Consider the following 18,349-nt stretch of genomic DNA (forward strand, 5'->3'; position numbering starts at 1 on the left):
TGGGCATCTCCTTTCCCCTCCTGGGCTGCCCTCCCTTTCAGCCTCTCCCTCTTTCAAACGGATGCTTTCACTTTCAGATTCTGGGAAAGCACATCTCTTGCAGGAAGAACACAAACCGGTGGAGGGGATTTCCAGAGAAGAAATGGTTTATGGCTCCAGTGGAGGGCCGAGCAAGGAATAAAAAAGGCACCCAGATTCCATTCCCCGCTCCTTTTCCCCTCCTCTCTTCAGATCCACTTTTTATTCCGATTCTAAGAAAGTCTTCTACTTTGCCTTAGCTTGGCACAGAGGCGCAGTTGAGGGAGGTGGCCGCCAGAGGGCGCGCCCCAACCTTTTTCAGTGGCTCCTCCTTTGCAAAAGGACCCAGAAGCCCTGCTGGACTTGACACACCGAGCAGCCTTCCTACACTGCCCTTCATTGCAGAACTTTCTGCTTCCTTGGAAACATCTCTTCGCATCTTTTTATTAATGAGAAAATTCAAGGATGTCCTTTTGGAGGAACTTTGAAGCCTAAGGAAGGAAGGAAGAGCCTGTTTTGCTGCAGCAAAACAACTTGGGCTCCTTCTCTTGGACCCATCATCATCATCATCATCATCATCATCATCATCATCATCTCTGGCTTTGGCCTAGAGGTCTCTTTCAGAGCCTGATGAAGCCCCTGGTGCCCTGTCTTGGGATCCTCCTGGTGGCACTTCTAGACTTCCTCGCCCTCCTCCGCCTGGCCTGGCAAAGGCTGAGACCCCCTGGATGGAACCCCTTGGCATTTTCCTGGGCCCTTGCCCTGGGGCGGTGGGCCACGCTGACCCTCTCAGCTTATGCCATCACCTGCCTCAGGAACAGATTGCCTTGTGCCCTTCGAGATGCCCTCTTCACCTCAGCTGCCCTCCTCAGCTTTCTGATACCCTGCTATGCCACCCTGCAGCACATGCTCCTTCCCAAAGGGGACACCCTAGAACTGACTCACAGCTGGGGCAGAGCTGATGTGTTTGTCCTCAACTATGGCATTGTGGGGGCAGTTGCCTTCCTTTGGCATCACCTTCTTCCCCAGGGGGGAGCGGTGGCAAAGGAGAGACCCTCAGCATCCTTCGGACGCCTTGTCTCGAGCATGAGGCCAGAGGCGCTGAGGTTCGTAGCCATCGCAGGCCTCCTTGTGGCTTCATCCTTGGGTGAGTAGCCATGCAGGTGTGTGGAGTTAGGGGTCCTACTTTAGCCTCCCCCTAACCTCAGCCCCCTTCAAGTGGAGCTTGGTGGTCTTCTAGATCTAGCTCAGCATCCTCATTGGAGTGTCAACATTGATCAGAGGCGGAAGGATGATAAGTGAGAGCCAGCAGGGCATAGTGGTTTGAGCATTGGACTAGGACTCTGGAGAATAGGGTTTGAAGCTCCGCTCAGCCATGGAAACCCACTGGGTGACCTTGGGCAAGTCACACTCTCTCAGCCTCAGAGGATGGCAGTGGCAAACCACCTCTGAAGAAACTTGCCAAGAAAACCCAGTGGTAGATTCACCCTCAGGTCACCACAACAAGAATAGGCCACAGGCCACATGCGACCTCCCAAGAACTGTGACCCATTAGAGTTTTTTTAAAAAATTGACAACACAGTTTGCAAATTGTGACATATACAGATTTTTTTTTTAAAAAATCACATTCTGGTTTACAGGCTGCTAAATGCCTAAAATGCTAATTGTTTTTAAATACTGACTGTTAAGTTTGGGAATGCCAAAAAATGTCCAGAATTTTAGTTTTAAGAAAATAAATTTCCTTTGCAATTTACAGACCATTAGTGTTGGACTACAATTCTAGAGATCGGGGTTTGATTCTCAACTCGGCCATGAAACCCACTGGGTGACCTTGGGCAAGACGCATGCTTCAGGGGAAGGCAATGGCAAATGTCCTCTGAAGAAATCTTGCCAAGAAAATCCCATGAGAGGTTCACCTTTGGGGTGCCATAATTGGGAAATAACTTGAAGGAAAATACTGATAGCAATCAATGGTATCATCAATATTATAATAACTTGATTGCTTTTAATTTAATATCATCTGCTGTTATGTGCCTTCAAATCATTTCCAACTTATGGCAACCCCAAGGTGAAGTTTCATGGCACAGTTTGTTCTGAGTGTGGTTTGATGTCGCCTTGCCCTGAGGCTGAGAGAATGGCCAAACAGGGATTCAAAACCTGGTGTCCTTTACCACTCTGGTTCTGAATATGTTTAAGATGATGATGATGATTCATGTAATTCATATGTGTGTGTGTGTTTGTGTGTGTCAAATATGTGTGGATGTTATTTGTTCATAATTAGTGTGTGTATTTCTAATGAATTTAATCATTCCTAATGAAGACGTATTTTTTAAATTTCGTGGAATATTCAACCTATCATACATATGGCTATTTAATTTTTTATGTACTTTTCGAAAAGCAGGCCTGCTCCCAACTGCAACCTTCTAACCCTTGGCCAGCCTGATAAGTGGCTCAGGTTCTAGCATTCGAGGGTCCCGGTCCCCTTCCTGGATGGCCATCTGTTGAGTATGCTTTGATTGAGAGTTCCTGCATGGCAGGGGTTGGACTGGATGGCCCTTGTGATCTCTTCCAACTCTATGATTCTATGATTCCAAAGCACCCAGGAGTCCTGAGGCCTTTCTCTTTGTGCATCACAGGGGAGATGGCCATCCCTTATTACATGGGACGTGTGACCGACTGGATTGTGACTGAAGCCGGCACGTCCTCCTTCAAGAAAGCCCTGTGGCTGATGTCTCTTTTCACTGTGGGCAGGTAAGCAGCAAGGAAGATGACTGTGGGAGAACTACTGGGAGGGCAGGATGAATATTTGGTGATGGTGGGGGGTGGGGGGAAGAAGATAGTTGGAGTGCTGATGACCAGAGACTTTCCAAATGACTTTTCCACATGCCCGCAGTGCTGTGGCAGAGTTTGTCTGTGACTGCCTCTACAACACCACCATGAACCGGTTCCACACCCGGCTGCAGAGCACCATTTTCAGATCCATCCTGCGTCAGGAGATTGGGTTCTTCCATGCTAACCGAACAGGTAAAACATCTAATTCGTGGTCATCCCTTAAACTCATATGGGCCATCTCCCCGAATCTGTTGTTTATCCATGATTCTTTTTCTTGAATTCTTTTTTGAGATTGAAAGCCTGAAATGGCTGCCCACAGGCCTGTTTTATTGCTAAAAAGTAGCATAAAAACTGTTAACACATTTTCTTTTTTCTTTTTTTAAAATCTACTCTGATTACTGTTTCTCTTAAAATGTAGATCTTTTTTCTTACGTTTTTCAAATAAATTTTAGACACATTTAAAAAAAATAATTTCCCACCAGGCACTGTTTTTCTTATCAAAATATTTTTATTTGATCAGCAATTTTAGGATAACAGTTCATTAAAACTACTGACACCTGAAAATTCTAACCCAAGGGAGCATGCAAGATAAAAGATCCATGTAGACTACATGCATATCAGATCCGTCACAGTTACTAGACTCATGCTGAAGTATCTCTCTAAAAACCAAAATGAGAAGAGGAAGAGTAAAAATGATTCTGATTCTGATTCTTGAGTTGTGTTGTGATTCTGCTGTAACTGAAAATGATTCAATCTGCAAAGTGGGGAAAAATTGAGCTTTCCTATTTGCATAACTAATAAATCGATACCCTATTAAATAAAAAAGTCAATGACTTCTTGGTTGTTTTATACATCACATGGTGTTATTAGTAATAAAAAATATAGATACAAAGCCAGTCCAGTTAAACTTAATTGCAAAAACTAAGATCAAGTTACACTCCAAAATAATACGTGTTTCAATGGAGGTCCATGGGCAAAGCTTGTTGCTGAAAGAAATGTAATAATAAGGAACCACATAATTTCAAAATTTTGCTGTATGAATTTTCTTCTTGCCTTGTCAGACATTGGTTTTGGGTATTCCTTTTGATAGGTTTGTGTCCATATTAAGCACTTTTCAATGTGTTTAAACATAATGTGAAACGCAACTAAAATAACATGCTAGGAATGCATTGGGGATATGTTGCTTTGGGACAAAAGGCACTGAGTAACAATTGTTTGGCACTTTAAAAATATACAATAACTAACAAATAAATAATATAATAAAATAACTAATAACTAAATAATAGGTAATGACTAAAATTATTGTGTAATAATAATAATAATAATAATAATAATAATAATAATAATTTTTTAAAATTTCTATCCCGCTTTTTGCCAGGCAAATTAACATGTCCATATCATACATGAGGCAAGGGTGTCAATAGAGGTGTGTGGACTGCACTGGGTGATATCTCAGGTGGGGTGAACACTTAGTGAAGTGGTCATTCACTGTCAATCCCAAGACCCCCATCTGCCAGCCAGGGTACCTCTGCCATCCATTGGCTGTGGCCACTGGGGAGGGTGGGGTGCTGGTGTTACCTGGTAGCCCTCTTTGGGTCTGGCAAGGCTGCTGGCTGGGACAAGAAAGGGAGGTGCCATGGCATCAGTGGTGACCACTGACTCCTCCTCTTCTGCAAAAGGAAAGGAGTCTGTGGTCATTCCTGCCACCATCACCTCCCCTTCCCTCCCAACCAGCATATCCACTAGATCCAAAGGGATTGCCAGATTGCAGCAGCATCTTTCCCAGATGCTTGGTACACTGCTGCTGCCTTGTCCTCCCTTCCTTTCCACGGCCCTGCCCCATGCTTCCTTCTGGGACAGGGAGCACAGAGCAGGGCAGTGGGCAGGAATGGAGGACAAGGTAGTCTAATGCAGCCGCTGGTGAGGATGGGGTGCTACTGTCACCTGACAACACCTTCCAGGTCTGATGGGACTGCTGCCTAGGCAGGGAAAAGAGGGGATGGAAAGGCATCCCTGGTCTCCCCTGCTGCCACCGTCTCTTTTTTCCATCCTGGCCCGTAGCCCTGCTAGACTCAGGTAGTGCTGCCAGGCAGCAGCAGTACTCTATCGCCATAAGCAGATGCAACTTATGGGTGACAGAGGTACACTGGTTAGTGGGGGAGAGTGACTGGGGGTGTGTGCCAGGCAGCTTGGAGGTGACAGGAAAAGAGATTCCACCTCAACATTAGGAGGACCTTCCTGACAGCAAGAGCTGTTTGACAGTGGAGCTCACTCCCTCGGAGAGGTGGCGTCTCCTTCTTTGGAGGTCTTTAAACAAAGTCTGGATGGCCATGTGTTGATGATGCTTTGATTCTGTGTTATTCCATGGCAGACTAGGGTTGGACTGGATGAACCTTTGAGGTCTCTGCCCACTCTATGACTCTAAAACAGCATGAATTACCACAATGAGGTGACACCAACCCTAGTGATACCACTGGCATGAGGGAAAGCAAGATGTGTGGGATGCCCAGAAGATGGTTCAAAGGGGTTGTGGGAGAAACGTGGGGCAGATTGCAGAAGGAGCTTGGTGCATGTGGAGGGAATAAAGAGGGAACAGGTTGATGGAATAATGGTGAATCTCATTGTGAAGAAAAAATCAAGGCAACTGGGAAGGAAAAAAAGTTATCATTGTGTCTTTCCTCATCTTTATTCACAACTGTTACTTGACTGTCTCTTTTCTTCCTCACAGGGGACCTCACTTCCCGTGTGACATCTGACACAGATGCCATGAGCGAAGCCCTCAGCGGGGACCTGAGCCTGTTGATGTGGTACCTGATGCGGGGTCTTTTCCTCTACGGCACGATGCTGTGGCTGTCAGTGCCTCTGGCCTTGTTCGTCACTGTGGCCCTTCCCTTCATCCTCCTAGTGCCAAAGCTCTCTGGGAGATTTTACCAGGTACCTAGACAGATGCATGGGTGTCATAGCCTTAACCTCAAGAGCCATTCAAATTCAACATACTGGGAACTTTCACACTACTTAGTTATATAACTGTATGATTCTTCTTTAACTACCACAGCAACATCCATGCCCTATGACAAACCACTTAGGGAGCTGGGGATGTTTAGCCTGGAGAAGAGAAGGTTGAGGTGATATGATAGCCCTATTTAAATATCTGAAGGGATGTCACATTGAGGATGGAGCAAGCTTGTTTTCTTCTGCTCCAGAGAACAGGACCCACAAGCTCCAGGAAAAGAGATTCCACCTCAACATTAGGAGGAACTTCCTGACAGTAAGGGCTGTTCGACAGTGGAATGCACTCCCTCCGAGGGTGATAGAGTCTCCTTCTTTGGAGGTCTTTAAGGAGAGGCTGGATGTCCATCTGTCGGAGATGGTTTGCTTGAGAGTTTCTGAATGGCAGGGGGTTGGACTGGATGGCTCTTGTGGTATCTTCCAATTCTATGATCCTATGGAATCCTGAGATTTTTGGTTGCATGAGGCAATAGAGCCCTCTGGCTAAGGATTTAAATGCTCTATGGAGTTCTGGGATTTGAGGTTTAGGACAGAATCTTTAAAGTGTAATCATAGTGCTATAAATGTGTGCTGTGAACCTGTCTTTAGGAGGACACACACACACACACACACACACACACACACACACACACCACCCCACACCTCACCCCCCTGCTTAGTCCAGGGGTGGGCAATGTCATTGGTGGGGTGGAGGCATCGGCCAATTTTCTCCCCTCCAATCCTCTACAGGCTCCATTCCACTAATAGTTTCTCCGAAATGTTTCTACTGTGGGGTCTTGCCACAGTGCATTTGAGCATTTGTGGATGGCAAGCCTTCTAATGGCAGTGTGTGAATGACCATATGCATGTTGCACTGTCATTGGGGACAACGGGACTGTAGGTCCCGCTTTTTTCGTATCCATAGGGTGTGTGTGAGGAATAGATCCCCTGTGGATACGAAGGGCCGACTGTATATTTCTTGGAGTTCTTCCCAAAATGACAATAGGAGGTGATGTTGTTTCACTTCCTGAGAAGGACTTTAATGAAAATAGAGAAATATAGAAGTATCATGATGATTTTTTAAAGAAATTAGGGGTGGGGGAACTGGAAGGAGCTTGGATGCAGGGGTGTCACTAGGGGTGTGTGGATTGCACCAAGTGACACCCTGGCAGAGTGACACTACAGAAATGAGGTGTTTTTGACTATGTCCCTTAGTGTGTGTGGGGGGGGGGGCGGGGGGTGAGTAGGTGAGGCTCAATGGAAAGAAATAGAGTGAGTGGGGTAAGGCTCAGTGGAAGGAGAAAGGACAGGCCCTACTTTTTTTAAAATAAGAAATGTAAAAATTAAATCAAAAAAATTACATTTAAATTTTATGTTATTTAAACAAAAAAATTTAAAGCATCACATCTTACCAAATTTTCACTGTAACCGTTTGAAACAATGTACATGTAAATGCATTTAGGCTGTGAGTATGATATTGTAATTTAAAGTTATACTTTTAATGTTGCTAATTGTTTACCAAGTCCCAATCCATTGATCCAACTTCTTCCCTTCCAGAACCTGTCACGGGAGGTCCAGGAATCCCTTGCCAAGGCCAATGAGGTGGCTGTGGAGAACTTCCAAGCCATCTCCACCATCCGCAGCTTCGCTAATGAGGACGGGGCATCTCGGTGCTACGAGGAGAAGCTTCAGGAGACCTACAAGCTCAACCAGAGGGAAGCTGTGGCCTATACTGCCTCCATGTGGACTAGCAACGTAGGTTCTGTGTCCTCAGGAAGAGAGATGTTCCCCATCCTTACAAAATGAAGGAGAATGGTGTGATGTTATCTGGGATCCCAGGAGAAAAATTTGAGGCTAAACCTTAAGAACATGGCTGCAAGGCTGGTCACTGGCACGTCCAGGGCCAGCCATATAACACCGGTTTTAAAAAACCTCCATTGGCTGCCCATTCGCTTCCGGGCGCAATACAAGGTGCTGGTAATGACCTATAAAGTCCTAAATGGCTTGGGCCCAGGTTACCTGAAGGACCGCCTCTCCCCATACATTCCGCCTCGCACCCTCAGAACATCTGGGCAGCAACTCCTTAGGGTTCCTGGGGCGAGGTTATCCTCCACTTCTAGGAGGTCTTTCTCCATCGCCGCCCCGGCCCTTTGGAACACGCTGCCCATAGAGCTCCGCTCAGTCACCTCCCTGGCCCAATTCAAACGGGAGTTGAAGACCCACCTGTTTAATATCGCATTCCCCGATTAGTCCTCATAGGCCCCCCCCGCCATAAGGCCGCACAGGCAATGGTTTGCTAACCCGGGGGCATTTGTTGTTCTTTTTCTTTTTGTATTGCTTTGTATTTTAATACTGTATATTTGGAATTTTATGTAATTTTAATCTGCTGTGAACCGCCCTGATCTCTGGAAGGGCGGTATACAAATAAACCATTTATTATTATTTATTATTATTATTAATTTTCTTCCCTGTAGCTCTCAGGACTGGCTCTCAAAATTGGCATCTTGTATTATGGTGGCCATCTTGTCACGCTGGGGCACGTGAGCACCGGCGCTCTTGTTACCTTTTTCCTGTACGAAATGGAGTTCTCCACAGCGGTGCGGGTAAGCCAGTGAGCGAGACATGAAGGAGGGACATTTTAAGAAAATGTAACCAGAACTCAAAAGTTACTATTTACTTGTAATGACATAATTCCCTTTCAACCAAAAAAACTTTTAGCAGCTTAAAAGTTTTAGCTGTTTAGTAACTAAAAAAAAGTTCCATTACAGTTCTAACCTATCAAGACATTACTTCCCTCCTTTTGGTTTATCAAGGCATGACTTCCCTTCTTTTGCTATCTTACAATAATATTTTAGTTGCCTTTACATTTACAAGAGTATAACCTCACTGAATGGTGGAGGAGGAATATCACACGGTTCATGTGCTAACTTCTGTTGTGCAATGTAAAGCAATCAATGTGTTGTTGTTTTTAGGGGAAAATACTATTTTTATTACTTTTGAAAGGCAAAGTAAATGATTCCTTTCAAAATATCTATAATGTGAAATCCAGCATGGTATAGTGGTTTGAGCATTTGACTATGCCCAACAGGGTGCGAATTCCTGTTCATCCACAAAACTCACTAGGTGACCCTGGGCAAGTCACACACTCTCATCCTCAAAGGATGGCAATGACAAACCCCCTCTGAAGAAACCTGCCAAGCAAATTCTATGACAGGGTCGCCTTAAGGTCGCCCTAAGTTGGAAATGACTTGGAAGGCACACAACAACAAACTTAATTACTTTTACAGGCATCTTAGTACTAGAACTTATAACTAGAACGTTTAACTATGATGTAGTAACTATAATTTTAACTGCTTAATTTTTTTTCTAAGATCCACCTGTGCCTGGTGTTTCCCCCTTTTTGCCCCCCCCCCCCCACAAATATTTTCTTCCTCACAGAACATCTATGTCCTTTTCCTCTCTAGGTCCTCCTCCAAGTGTACCCCAATGTTCAGAAGGCGATAGGCTCCTCTGCAAAGGTTTTCGAATACATTGACCGGATGCCCAAGATCAGCCCTTCTGGCAAGTTGGCCCCCCAGGATTTACAGGGACACGTGGTGCTGAAGGATGTTTCTTTCTCCTACCCTGACCGGGACAATTCCTTTGTCTTGAAGGTAATGTGGGGCATAGCCAGAATGGTGAGGAATCAAAGGTGACAAGGAAGTAAATAGGAAGAGAAATATGTCTTTTCCTCAGTATGAGCTGAAAAGGAAACTGGGTGTGAAGGTGGATTGAGCTTCGAGAGGAACGTAAGCAAATGGGAAACAGCCATGAGGTGGCAATCCCACTGAGGAGTGTGGGGAACTGCACTTTTTTTAAAGCATTCCTGTCACATTTTAAATTGATTTTTGCATTAACATTATTGATGTTTTTAAGAATTAAGTAAACTACCATATTAACCCATCTATACTATTAATGGAAAAAACAATTTAAAATGTGACAAGAATGCTTAAAAAAGTGCAACTTCCCATACCCTCAGTGGGACTGCTACTTCATGGCCATGGTGAGTCAACACAAAGTACATGAATTAAACATTCATAATCAAATTATTTTTTAAAGAATTAAATGACCATATTTTAAAAAAAAAATTGATTACGAATATTTAACTCATGTACTTTTTTGTTGACCCACTGTGGTCACTTTGGATCAGGAGAAAGGTGAGATAAACATAAAATGAAATAAGAATCAAATTAAATTGGAGTGAGTGACATAATACAAAGTGTATTAAACCCCTAGGTGTTCTTAGCCTGCAGCTCCCAGCTAGTGGTGAGGATTGCTAAGCACTGCAGTTCAACAGTATCTGGAGGGCTGCATGATTTCTGCCCATCTCACCTAAAGAGCATCTCCCAGATGAAAAGATGTGAAGTCCAAGGCCTAAAATGGCTGGATTTGTTTGACAAAAGAGTTCCTTCTCCCCAACTTACACTGTCTGTTTTTCACAGGGAGTGTCCCTGGAGCTGTGTCCTGGCACAGTGACGGCCCTCGTGGGCCCCTCGGGGTCCGGAAAAAGCACCGTTGTGGCCCTGCTGGAATGGTTTTATGAGCCCCAGAAAGGCCAAGTGTTGCTGGATGGCAGGAACCTGAGAGAATACGAGCATCATTTCCTGCGCCAAAAGGTGAGGCCTTACTCTCAGGAAAACAGTGCTGTTACTGGTCCCATATATAGGCCTTGAGGTTGTTTGAAAGTTTAGACTTAAACCTGATGCGGATGCACCAGCATATAATCCAGGAGTTGGAAAGGGCCTCATGGACCAATGAGTCCAATTCTCAGTTCAGATTTCCAGCTAGAGCATCCCCAGTAGGTTGCTGTCCAGGCTCTTTCTGAAGACTTCTGGAGAAAGAGGCCCCATCATTTCCCTAGGCAGTTGGTTCCATTGCAGAACCATTCTTAAATGTCAAAATGCTCCTTCTAACATTCAAACAAAATCTCCTGTCCTATAACTTAAAACCACTAGACTTGGTCCCACTCTTTGGTGCAGCAGAGAACAGACCTGCGCCCTCCTCTCTGTGACAGCCCTTAAGATATTTAAAGAGGGCAATCATGTCAACCTGCCTTCAGTCTTCTCTTCACCAGGCTGAACATGCCCAACTCTTTCAACCTTTCCTTATACGTTTCATTCTCCATGCCTTGTAACATCGTCGTCTCCCTTCTCCGGACCAGCTCCAACATGTCTACATTCTTCTTAAAATGAGGTACGCAGAACTCAACACAGTAGTCCAGATGAGGCCTGACCAGTGCAGAATATAGTGGAACTATTATATTTCCTTTGCTTGGAAACTATGTTTCTATTTCCATTAATGCTGGCAAAAATATTATTTGAGAGCCAGTGTGGCATAATGGTTTGAGTGCTGGACTACAACTCTGGAGATGAGGATTCAATTCTCAGCTTGGTCATGAAACCCACTGGGTGACCTTGGGCAAGTCACATCCTCTCAGCCTCAGGGGAAAGCAATGGCAAACCTCTGAACAAGAAAACTCCACGATATAGTCGCCATAAATTGGAAATGATTTGAAGGCACACAACACACATAGTGACATAGAAGCAATTGTCCACTACTGTTCTGAAGCCTTTGCCTTGCTCCCTTGTTCTCTCTTTCTTCAATTATTCCTCTTTGTTATTCCCTTCCTGTGTCCACTCTCATGATTGGGTTTTTCCTGGCATTGGTAGGGAATAAAATAGCCCTCTAGATCCTTTTTACCCTTCTGCCCTTCCTGCAGGTGGTGCTGGTGAGCCAAAGGCCAGTGCTTTTTGCTCGGTCCTTACATGAAAACATCGCTTATGGCTTGGTGGAGCGGAGCCGGGAAGAGGTGGCACAGGCAGCCCGGCGAGTAGGAGCCCATCGGTTTGTTACCCGACTGAGCCATGGCTACGACACAGGTACAAGACTCTTCCTTCCAGTGGCCCATCCGATCCTTCTCTGATCACAGGACTCTAGCTCAAGGATGAAACACCTGCAGAAAGCTGCAAGTCCCATCTCCCATCCTGATATCCCCAGCTAAAAAAGAAAAAGGAAAGACCCATATAACAAACCATGGGAAGGTTTTGTGCCAGAGATCTGGAGAGCTGCTGATAGTCAAGAGGAGGCTGTATTGAGCTATCTAGGGAGTGGGAAACCTTTAAGGTTCTGGGTGCCATTTTCCTTCTGCTTCACACCTTGGAGGGTTCCACACTAGCTAATGCCTCATACAGATTGCCTCCCAAAATGGCAGACTGCACTCTCAAACTTCTGGGACAACACTTTGCTATGTAAACATAATCTCACTCCTCTTTTAAAAAGCCCTGATCACTTCTGGTCTCTAAAAAAGACCTTTTCAGGCAGGGGAATATGGGATTATATGACAAGCTCCCCAGAAGCTTTGCTAGTTGTGGGGGGCAAAATGTAGAAGGAATTTGGAGGAAATTCTGTGGGTCCTGAAGGCTGTATGTGGCTCACAAGCATTGCCTCCCCCCTCCCCTGGCCGCCTCAGGCTAACTAGACAACGAAGCTGACTTCTCATAAGGCCTGTGATCTGTTGTCTCACACTGCCCCCAACAAGTTGGGTACTCATTTTAGCAACCTTGGTAGGATGCAAGCCTGAGGTGAGTTTGCACCCTGTCTGGTATTAAACTTGCAATGAATGGCTGCATTACAGGCATTTAACCAATTTGCCACCAGGGCTCCTAGAGGATGGGATGCTGAAGATGTTGCTGAGTTACTATGATGGCATGTAAGAGAGGGGGAAAGCTATGCAGACCCTGAGCAGCATAAATTAGGAATTTATCAGTCCCCCAAATTTCTGTAAATTAGGAATTTCTGCATCAAAAGCAACACTTTGAATTGCAACAGATAAGTTAGTGGCTTATGTGTATGTAACTCTTGCATATATTTTCTAGCCCTTTATGCCCTGCCCCCAATATCCTCTACTCTGGCAGCTGTCAAGCCCCAGGTATGGGGCATCAGTGCTGCTGCTGCTGCTGCTGCTGCTTACCAGCAGGGACAGAAAGACAAACAAGAGATTTGGGCCCCATTCCTGGGCTATAAAGTGAATCAAGAATCGGATTATATGAACATAGTTCCCATTTGAACTCGCGTTTGATCCTACTTTGATCGATTTCTCTAGCGTAAACCCGAATCAGCAGTGGATAACCCGGGTTATCCTGACACTACTTTTCCAGAGATTCTTTTGCCAGGGACCGTGTCCAATCCGGGGTAAATTAATGGGGATGTCGGGTGTCCATTCGGGTATTTTGGGATGGGAGGGCCAATGTTAAAGGGGCTGGTCTGGAGGTGTCACCTGCTTTGTTTTCTTTCCTGGCATTCCTGTCACCATTTTCCTGTTTGTGTAGCCTTTCCTCAGTGGTGTGGGAAGCATCCATTATTACTATGTCATCTCCACTGCTCTCTTCCTGCCCAGGCCAGTAAACAACAATAATGAGATGGACATAATATACAAGCAAAGCATTATGCTCCACCTGCTTGATCCAGAATCCCAGCCTCAGATGCTTCTGCCAGGATGTAACATGAGAATGGATCTGAAGGATCCTGACTGCAGAGCATTTTCCTTTTTCCAGATGCTGGAGAAACAGGAAGCCAGATTTCTGGAGGACAGAGGCAAGGGGTTGCCATCGCTCGGGCTTTGATCAGAGATCCCAGAGTGCTGATCCTGGATGATGCCACCAGTGCCCTCGACACAGAAAGTCAGCAGGAGGTGAGTTAGGTGAGGTGGGATTGGCAGAGAGCAGGAATGGACAACATGCCTTCCTGCCAGTTTTTGGGAGCCCAGAGCTTCCCTCTGCTCCCACCACCATTGTAATCATGAGGGCATTTTAGGGGTTGAAAGAATATTCTTCAATATTTTATTTCCTGGTTGAAAAACATGTCTTCCAATAGCTGGAAAACCCTCCCAGGAAGAATAATGAAGCAGCAAGACTTTTTTCATAATCACCTCTCAGTATTTGAACATCCCAAAATGTTTTGGAAAATGTTCTGGGCAGAACGAGCTCAAGCTTGCTAGAGAGATTAAGAACAATAAAAAGAGCTTTTGGGGGGTATGTCTGTAGCAAAAGGAAGACGAAGGAAATGGTGGAGAACATGGTGAAATGCTAACAGGGGACAGAAAAAAGGCAGAACTATTCAATACCTTCTTTGCCTCAGTCTTCTCACAAAAGGGAAAAGGGTGCTCATCCTAAGGAACATGAATCAGATAGTGCAGTCGGGGAAATGCAGCACAGAATACGTAGTATAGGAATAGCTGGTTAAACTAAACAAATTCAAGTCTCCAGGGTCAGATGAACCACACCCAATGGTATTAAAAGAACTAACAGAAGTAATCTCAGAGCCACTGGCAATAATCTTTAAGAATTTCTGGAGAACAGGACAAGTTCTGGCAGACTGGAGTAGGGCAAATTTGTCCCCATCTTTAAAAGGGGGGGGGGGAGGGGAATGAAGAATGCCCAGGGGAATGGAGAGGAACTGGGCAGAATGTTTTTTGTTCCAAAGGGTACAGTCAGTAGAAGCAGGAAAGACTGAGGCTGAGTGCACTCAATGGAAGCTTTTCCCCATTTGTCCATTTCAGGTGGAAAAAGAGATTTATGAAGGGAAGGCCCGTAACAGACGTTCTGTGCTGCTTATTTCTCACCGCCTCCACAGTGTGGAACGTGCAGATCTCATTTTGGTCATCGAAGAGGGAGAAATCCAGGAGAAAGGGACCCATGAGGAGCTAATGGAGAAGAAGGGAGCCTATTGGCAGCTGGTGCAGAGGCAACAGAACGGGACCAACGGGGGAGGATGCAACGGTGTCCCCAAAGTGGCAAATGGGCCTCTATAATGGCAGCAAAACAGTGGAGCATCTTGGTCTAGGGTCCAGGACCTTACCTATTGAAGGGGACTTTCTTTCGCTTAATTCTATGAGAAATAAGAAGACCAGGTCTGGTGAATCAAGGAGCCAACTTTATTTAGGGAAAGAAATGCATTTCTGTCTCCTACCCTGATGGAGTGGAATCCAAAAAGGATGGGAGCCCTGAGCCGTAAGCTCTTATGCTCTAATATAGTTTGTTAGTGTTGCAAAGTCACTACTTCAAGGAAAATGTCATCATGCTAATGAATGCAATAGACATTTTGTCTTCTAGATGCCAGTTGGTCATGTACCGCTGCCTGTAAGGTAAACAACCATTCCCCAGCCCTTTGGCCTTCTAAGGAATGAGATATACCAAACAACTTTCACAGTGTCAGTTTATTCTTCTGGAAGAAATTCTTGACACACGCTTTAGATGGGATACAATCATTTTTCTGGGCCAGCCCCATGCAAAGCCATGTTAGTTTCCCCTTCATTACCATTCTGCAATGGGCTGACAAGGACAACAGAATGGATATCATCATTCAGGAATTATCCCTTTCACAAAATTCAGACAAGGCTAAAGAAACACCCTGTCCCCTTTGACATCATCCTCTAATAAATAATAATAATAATAATAATAATAATAATAATAATATATTTATATGCAGCCTCTCCCAGAAGATCAAGACAGCTTACAGCATCAGGTAAAGCACAGTATAAAATACAACATACAGTTAAAATTCATCCCATTAATACCCTCCCTCCCCTCCATACTACAATAAAATCTTATTAAACAATCAAAGAATTAAAAGGATTCAAAATTAAAAGAATTACAGTAGTCAATAATCAAGCCAGTCAGAGACAAGGGATGGGCAGTTTGGGTGTTCCCTATGATGGTCTGTGTCCATGGGGAACCGGGTGGAGTATTCAGGGAAGACCTGTCGTAGGAATCATAATATTGTTTGTGTAAATGCACTCCTTAGGTCTATGAGGGGTAAAGTTACACAGTTCAGACATTCAAGCACAGTCTCCCTCTTTCTTCCTCTCCATGTATGGGCAGGTTGTGAGTATGAATAATAATAGAGATGCAAAATCTGCGGGTATGGCGATGAAGTGACAAGTTCAGTTTTAACTTAAAGCCACAATGAGTAAGTGACCATATGAATGGTGGAAGGAATTCCTGGAATATAATGTGATGCTAGCTGGGAACCAGAAAAGAGATGTGACAAAGTGGGCAAAATGTGTGGAGTGTGCCAGGAAACCATGGTCTCTGTTCAACACACTGTCAATGGACTGGAGTTTGGAGATATATCCCAATGTTGCTGTTTCTACCCTGTATTATATATTTGAATTAAATGGGCAGGCAGAGAGTCTCCCTCTTTCTTTCTCTCCATGTATGGAGTCTGGGTGTATGTATGGAATATGGCTGAGTGTACCAAAGGATGTGTATTTCAGCAGCACTGGTATGTATTATGTGTGTATATATATATATATATATGCACCTTAAAGTCACCTGCTGGACCTTAGGAACTACGAGAAATGCCAAGAATTCTCCAGATCTATTTTCTGTGTGTGTGAATGAAAGGATACAACCATTGTTATGTATGTGCATGTTTATGTGAACAGAAAAAAAAGTGAGGTTTTTTGTGTGTGTGTCTAAATTAAAATGTTTTATTAGAAATGTTGTCTCATTTGTGGCCTTATTTATTTATTTGTTCATTGTCCTGATGTTTCCCTTTAGAGAATAAGAGAATCTTTTTATGTGTATGTCAGTTTGAATTATGACAGAGGCCACCATCCCATGCCACTTCAGAACAGCATAAACAGTCACTGGCAGAGTAATGTTCTTCTTTGCCTATGGCAGGTAGCAATGTAGGGCAACAAATGAACATGTCATAATGTAGTGAGTGCAATATACGTGTGCCTTGTGCCTTGTCCATTCTTTTAACATTAGCGCTACCACATGCAAAAGTCTTGCTTAATGTCATTCCCATTTGAGGATTATTTGTATATCATCCAAGCTTTTAAGAATACCAGAACTGGGGTCTTGTTACAGATAATAAATACTGTATATACTATTTGGATCAAAAATTGAACAACAAAAAAAAAAACCCTGGGTTGGTGCAAGTGTTGTATCTTAACTCAACTCTTAACATCTCCATCTATGTTGTGTGGCAAAAGATAGGAGGAGCTTAATCCATCCCTGGAGAACCTAAAAGAAACACCAACTGCCTTTATTCTCTCCACTGAGGTGCTGCTTCTGGCCTTTCTGAATGCTTGGACAAGAAAATAGCAGCATTCTTTGGCATCATTTTCTTTTCCTTCATTCTTTACATCCGTTGCTGCATGCCACTCAGTTTTACCCTCAACTTATACATGGCTCATATCAAAATTAACAATTCTGGCCCCATAACCTGCTCTCAACTTATACATAAGGTTGACTTACAGTTGAATATATACAGTAGTTAGATCTCCATAAAGTGGGCAGAATCCTTAACAACTACTTAGTTAAGTATTCTTAATTATGTAACTTCTCCTTGCCTGACTCCCAAATCTGATAGAAACGTCATTCATTTGTGCTCTAATCACCAACAGACTGGATCTCCTCATGCAACTGATGCCTGGTAAAGTAGATAGCGGGTTGTGTGAAGATTGTGGCAGTAGTAAAAAGGGAACTGCCAGCAATATACTGTATTATATATCACTATATATACTATGGGAGCCAGTGTGGTGGCATGGTTTGAGCATTGGACTATGACTCTAGAAACTGGGTTTCGAATCCTGGCTCAGCCATGTAAACCCACTGGGTGACCTTGGGCAAGTCACTCACTCTCAGCCTCAGAGGGAGGCATTGGCAAACCCCCTCTGAAGATACTTGCCAAGAAACCCCCATGATAGGTCTCTATAAGTCAGAAACAACTTGAAGGCACACAACAACAACAACAACAACAACAACATAGTATACTATATTATATATCACTAAACCAATGAAACCAGAAGAAGGATGAAAGAATAAAGAAACTATAATATGCATAATCTGGATATCTGCTCCTATGTATTCTAAGTACATAATTTCATAATCACAAAAAGTCAACATGGGTTTCAGAGAAAGAAGCCATGCCAGACAAATCTGATCTCTTTCTTTGATAAAATTACTACCTTGGTAGATGAAGGGAATGCTGTGGATATAGTATATCTTGATTTCAGGAAGGCCTTTGACAGGGTTCCCCATGACATTCTTGCAAACAAGCTTCTAGAATGTGGGCTAGACAAGGCAACTGTTACGTGGATTTGTAACTGGTTCACTGGCCAAAGCCAAAGGGTGCTCAGCAATGGCTCCTTTTCATCCTGGAGAGAAGTGACCATCTTTATGACGTGGATGACACAATTAGGGGCCTACTCACCAAATTTGTAGATGACACCAAATTAGGATGAGTAGCAAATACCCCAGAGGATAAGATCAAAATTCAAAATGACCTGAATAGACTAGAAAGCTGGGCCAAAGCTAACAAAATGAAATGCAATATGGAGAAATGTAAGGTACTGCACTGAGGGCAGAAAAATGAAATGTCACTCTGGACCCGAAACAAACTCCAGCTCCCAGAATTCCATAGCGTTGAGCCAGGACAATTAAAGCGGTGCCAAACCAGGTTG

The 18,349-nt window shown here is 44.2% G+C and overlaps 1 protein-coding gene across 1 annotated transcript; it reads left to right on the top strand.

Annotated features, from left to right (window-relative positions):
• Positions 1 to 127: 127 nt before the first annotated feature.
• LOC149320466 (antigen peptide transporter 1-like) lies at positions 128 to 16,376 on the top strand. Its single transcript, XM_089500874.1, has 11 exons — positions 128 to 1,165; positions 2,655 to 2,769; positions 2,912 to 3,042; positions 5,579 to 5,784; positions 7,396 to 7,593; positions 8,313 to 8,441; positions 9,303 to 9,491; positions 10,320 to 10,493; positions 11,597 to 11,756; positions 13,431 to 13,567; positions 14,435 to 16,376. The coding sequence occupies exons 1-11, from the start codon at positions 649 to 651 to the stop codon at positions 14,684 to 14,686; spliced, it is 2,208 nt and encodes a 735-aa protein (XP_089357000.1). The 5' UTR covers positions 128 to 648; the 3' UTR covers positions 14,687 to 16,376.
• The last annotated feature ends 1,973 nt before the right edge of the window (positions 16,377 to 18,349 follow it).

The sequence above is a fragment of the Sceloporus occidentalis genome, unplaced genomic scaffold, assembly GCF_023333645.1.
Source record: "Sceloporus occidentalis isolate IW3139 unplaced genomic scaffold, rSceOcc1.0.p SCAF_1, whole genome shotgun sequence".
Classification (NCBI taxonomy): Eukaryota; Metazoa; Chordata; class Lepidosauria; order Squamata; family Phrynosomatidae; genus Sceloporus; species Sceloporus occidentalis.

Coding starts and splice junctions, on each gene's coding strand:
- LOC149320466 (XM_089500874.1), top strand. CDS start 649: ATGAAGCCCCTGGTGCCCTGTCTTGGGATCCTCCTGGTGGCACTTCTA. Junction 1,166..2,654: donor CCTTGTGGCTTCATCCTTGG/GTGAGTAGCCAT, acceptor TGTGCATCACAG/GGGAGATGGCCATCCCTTAT. Junction 13,568..14,434: donor ACACAGAAAGTCAGCAGGAG/GTGAGTTAGGTG, acceptor TGTCCATTTCAG/GTGGAAAAAGAGATTTATGA.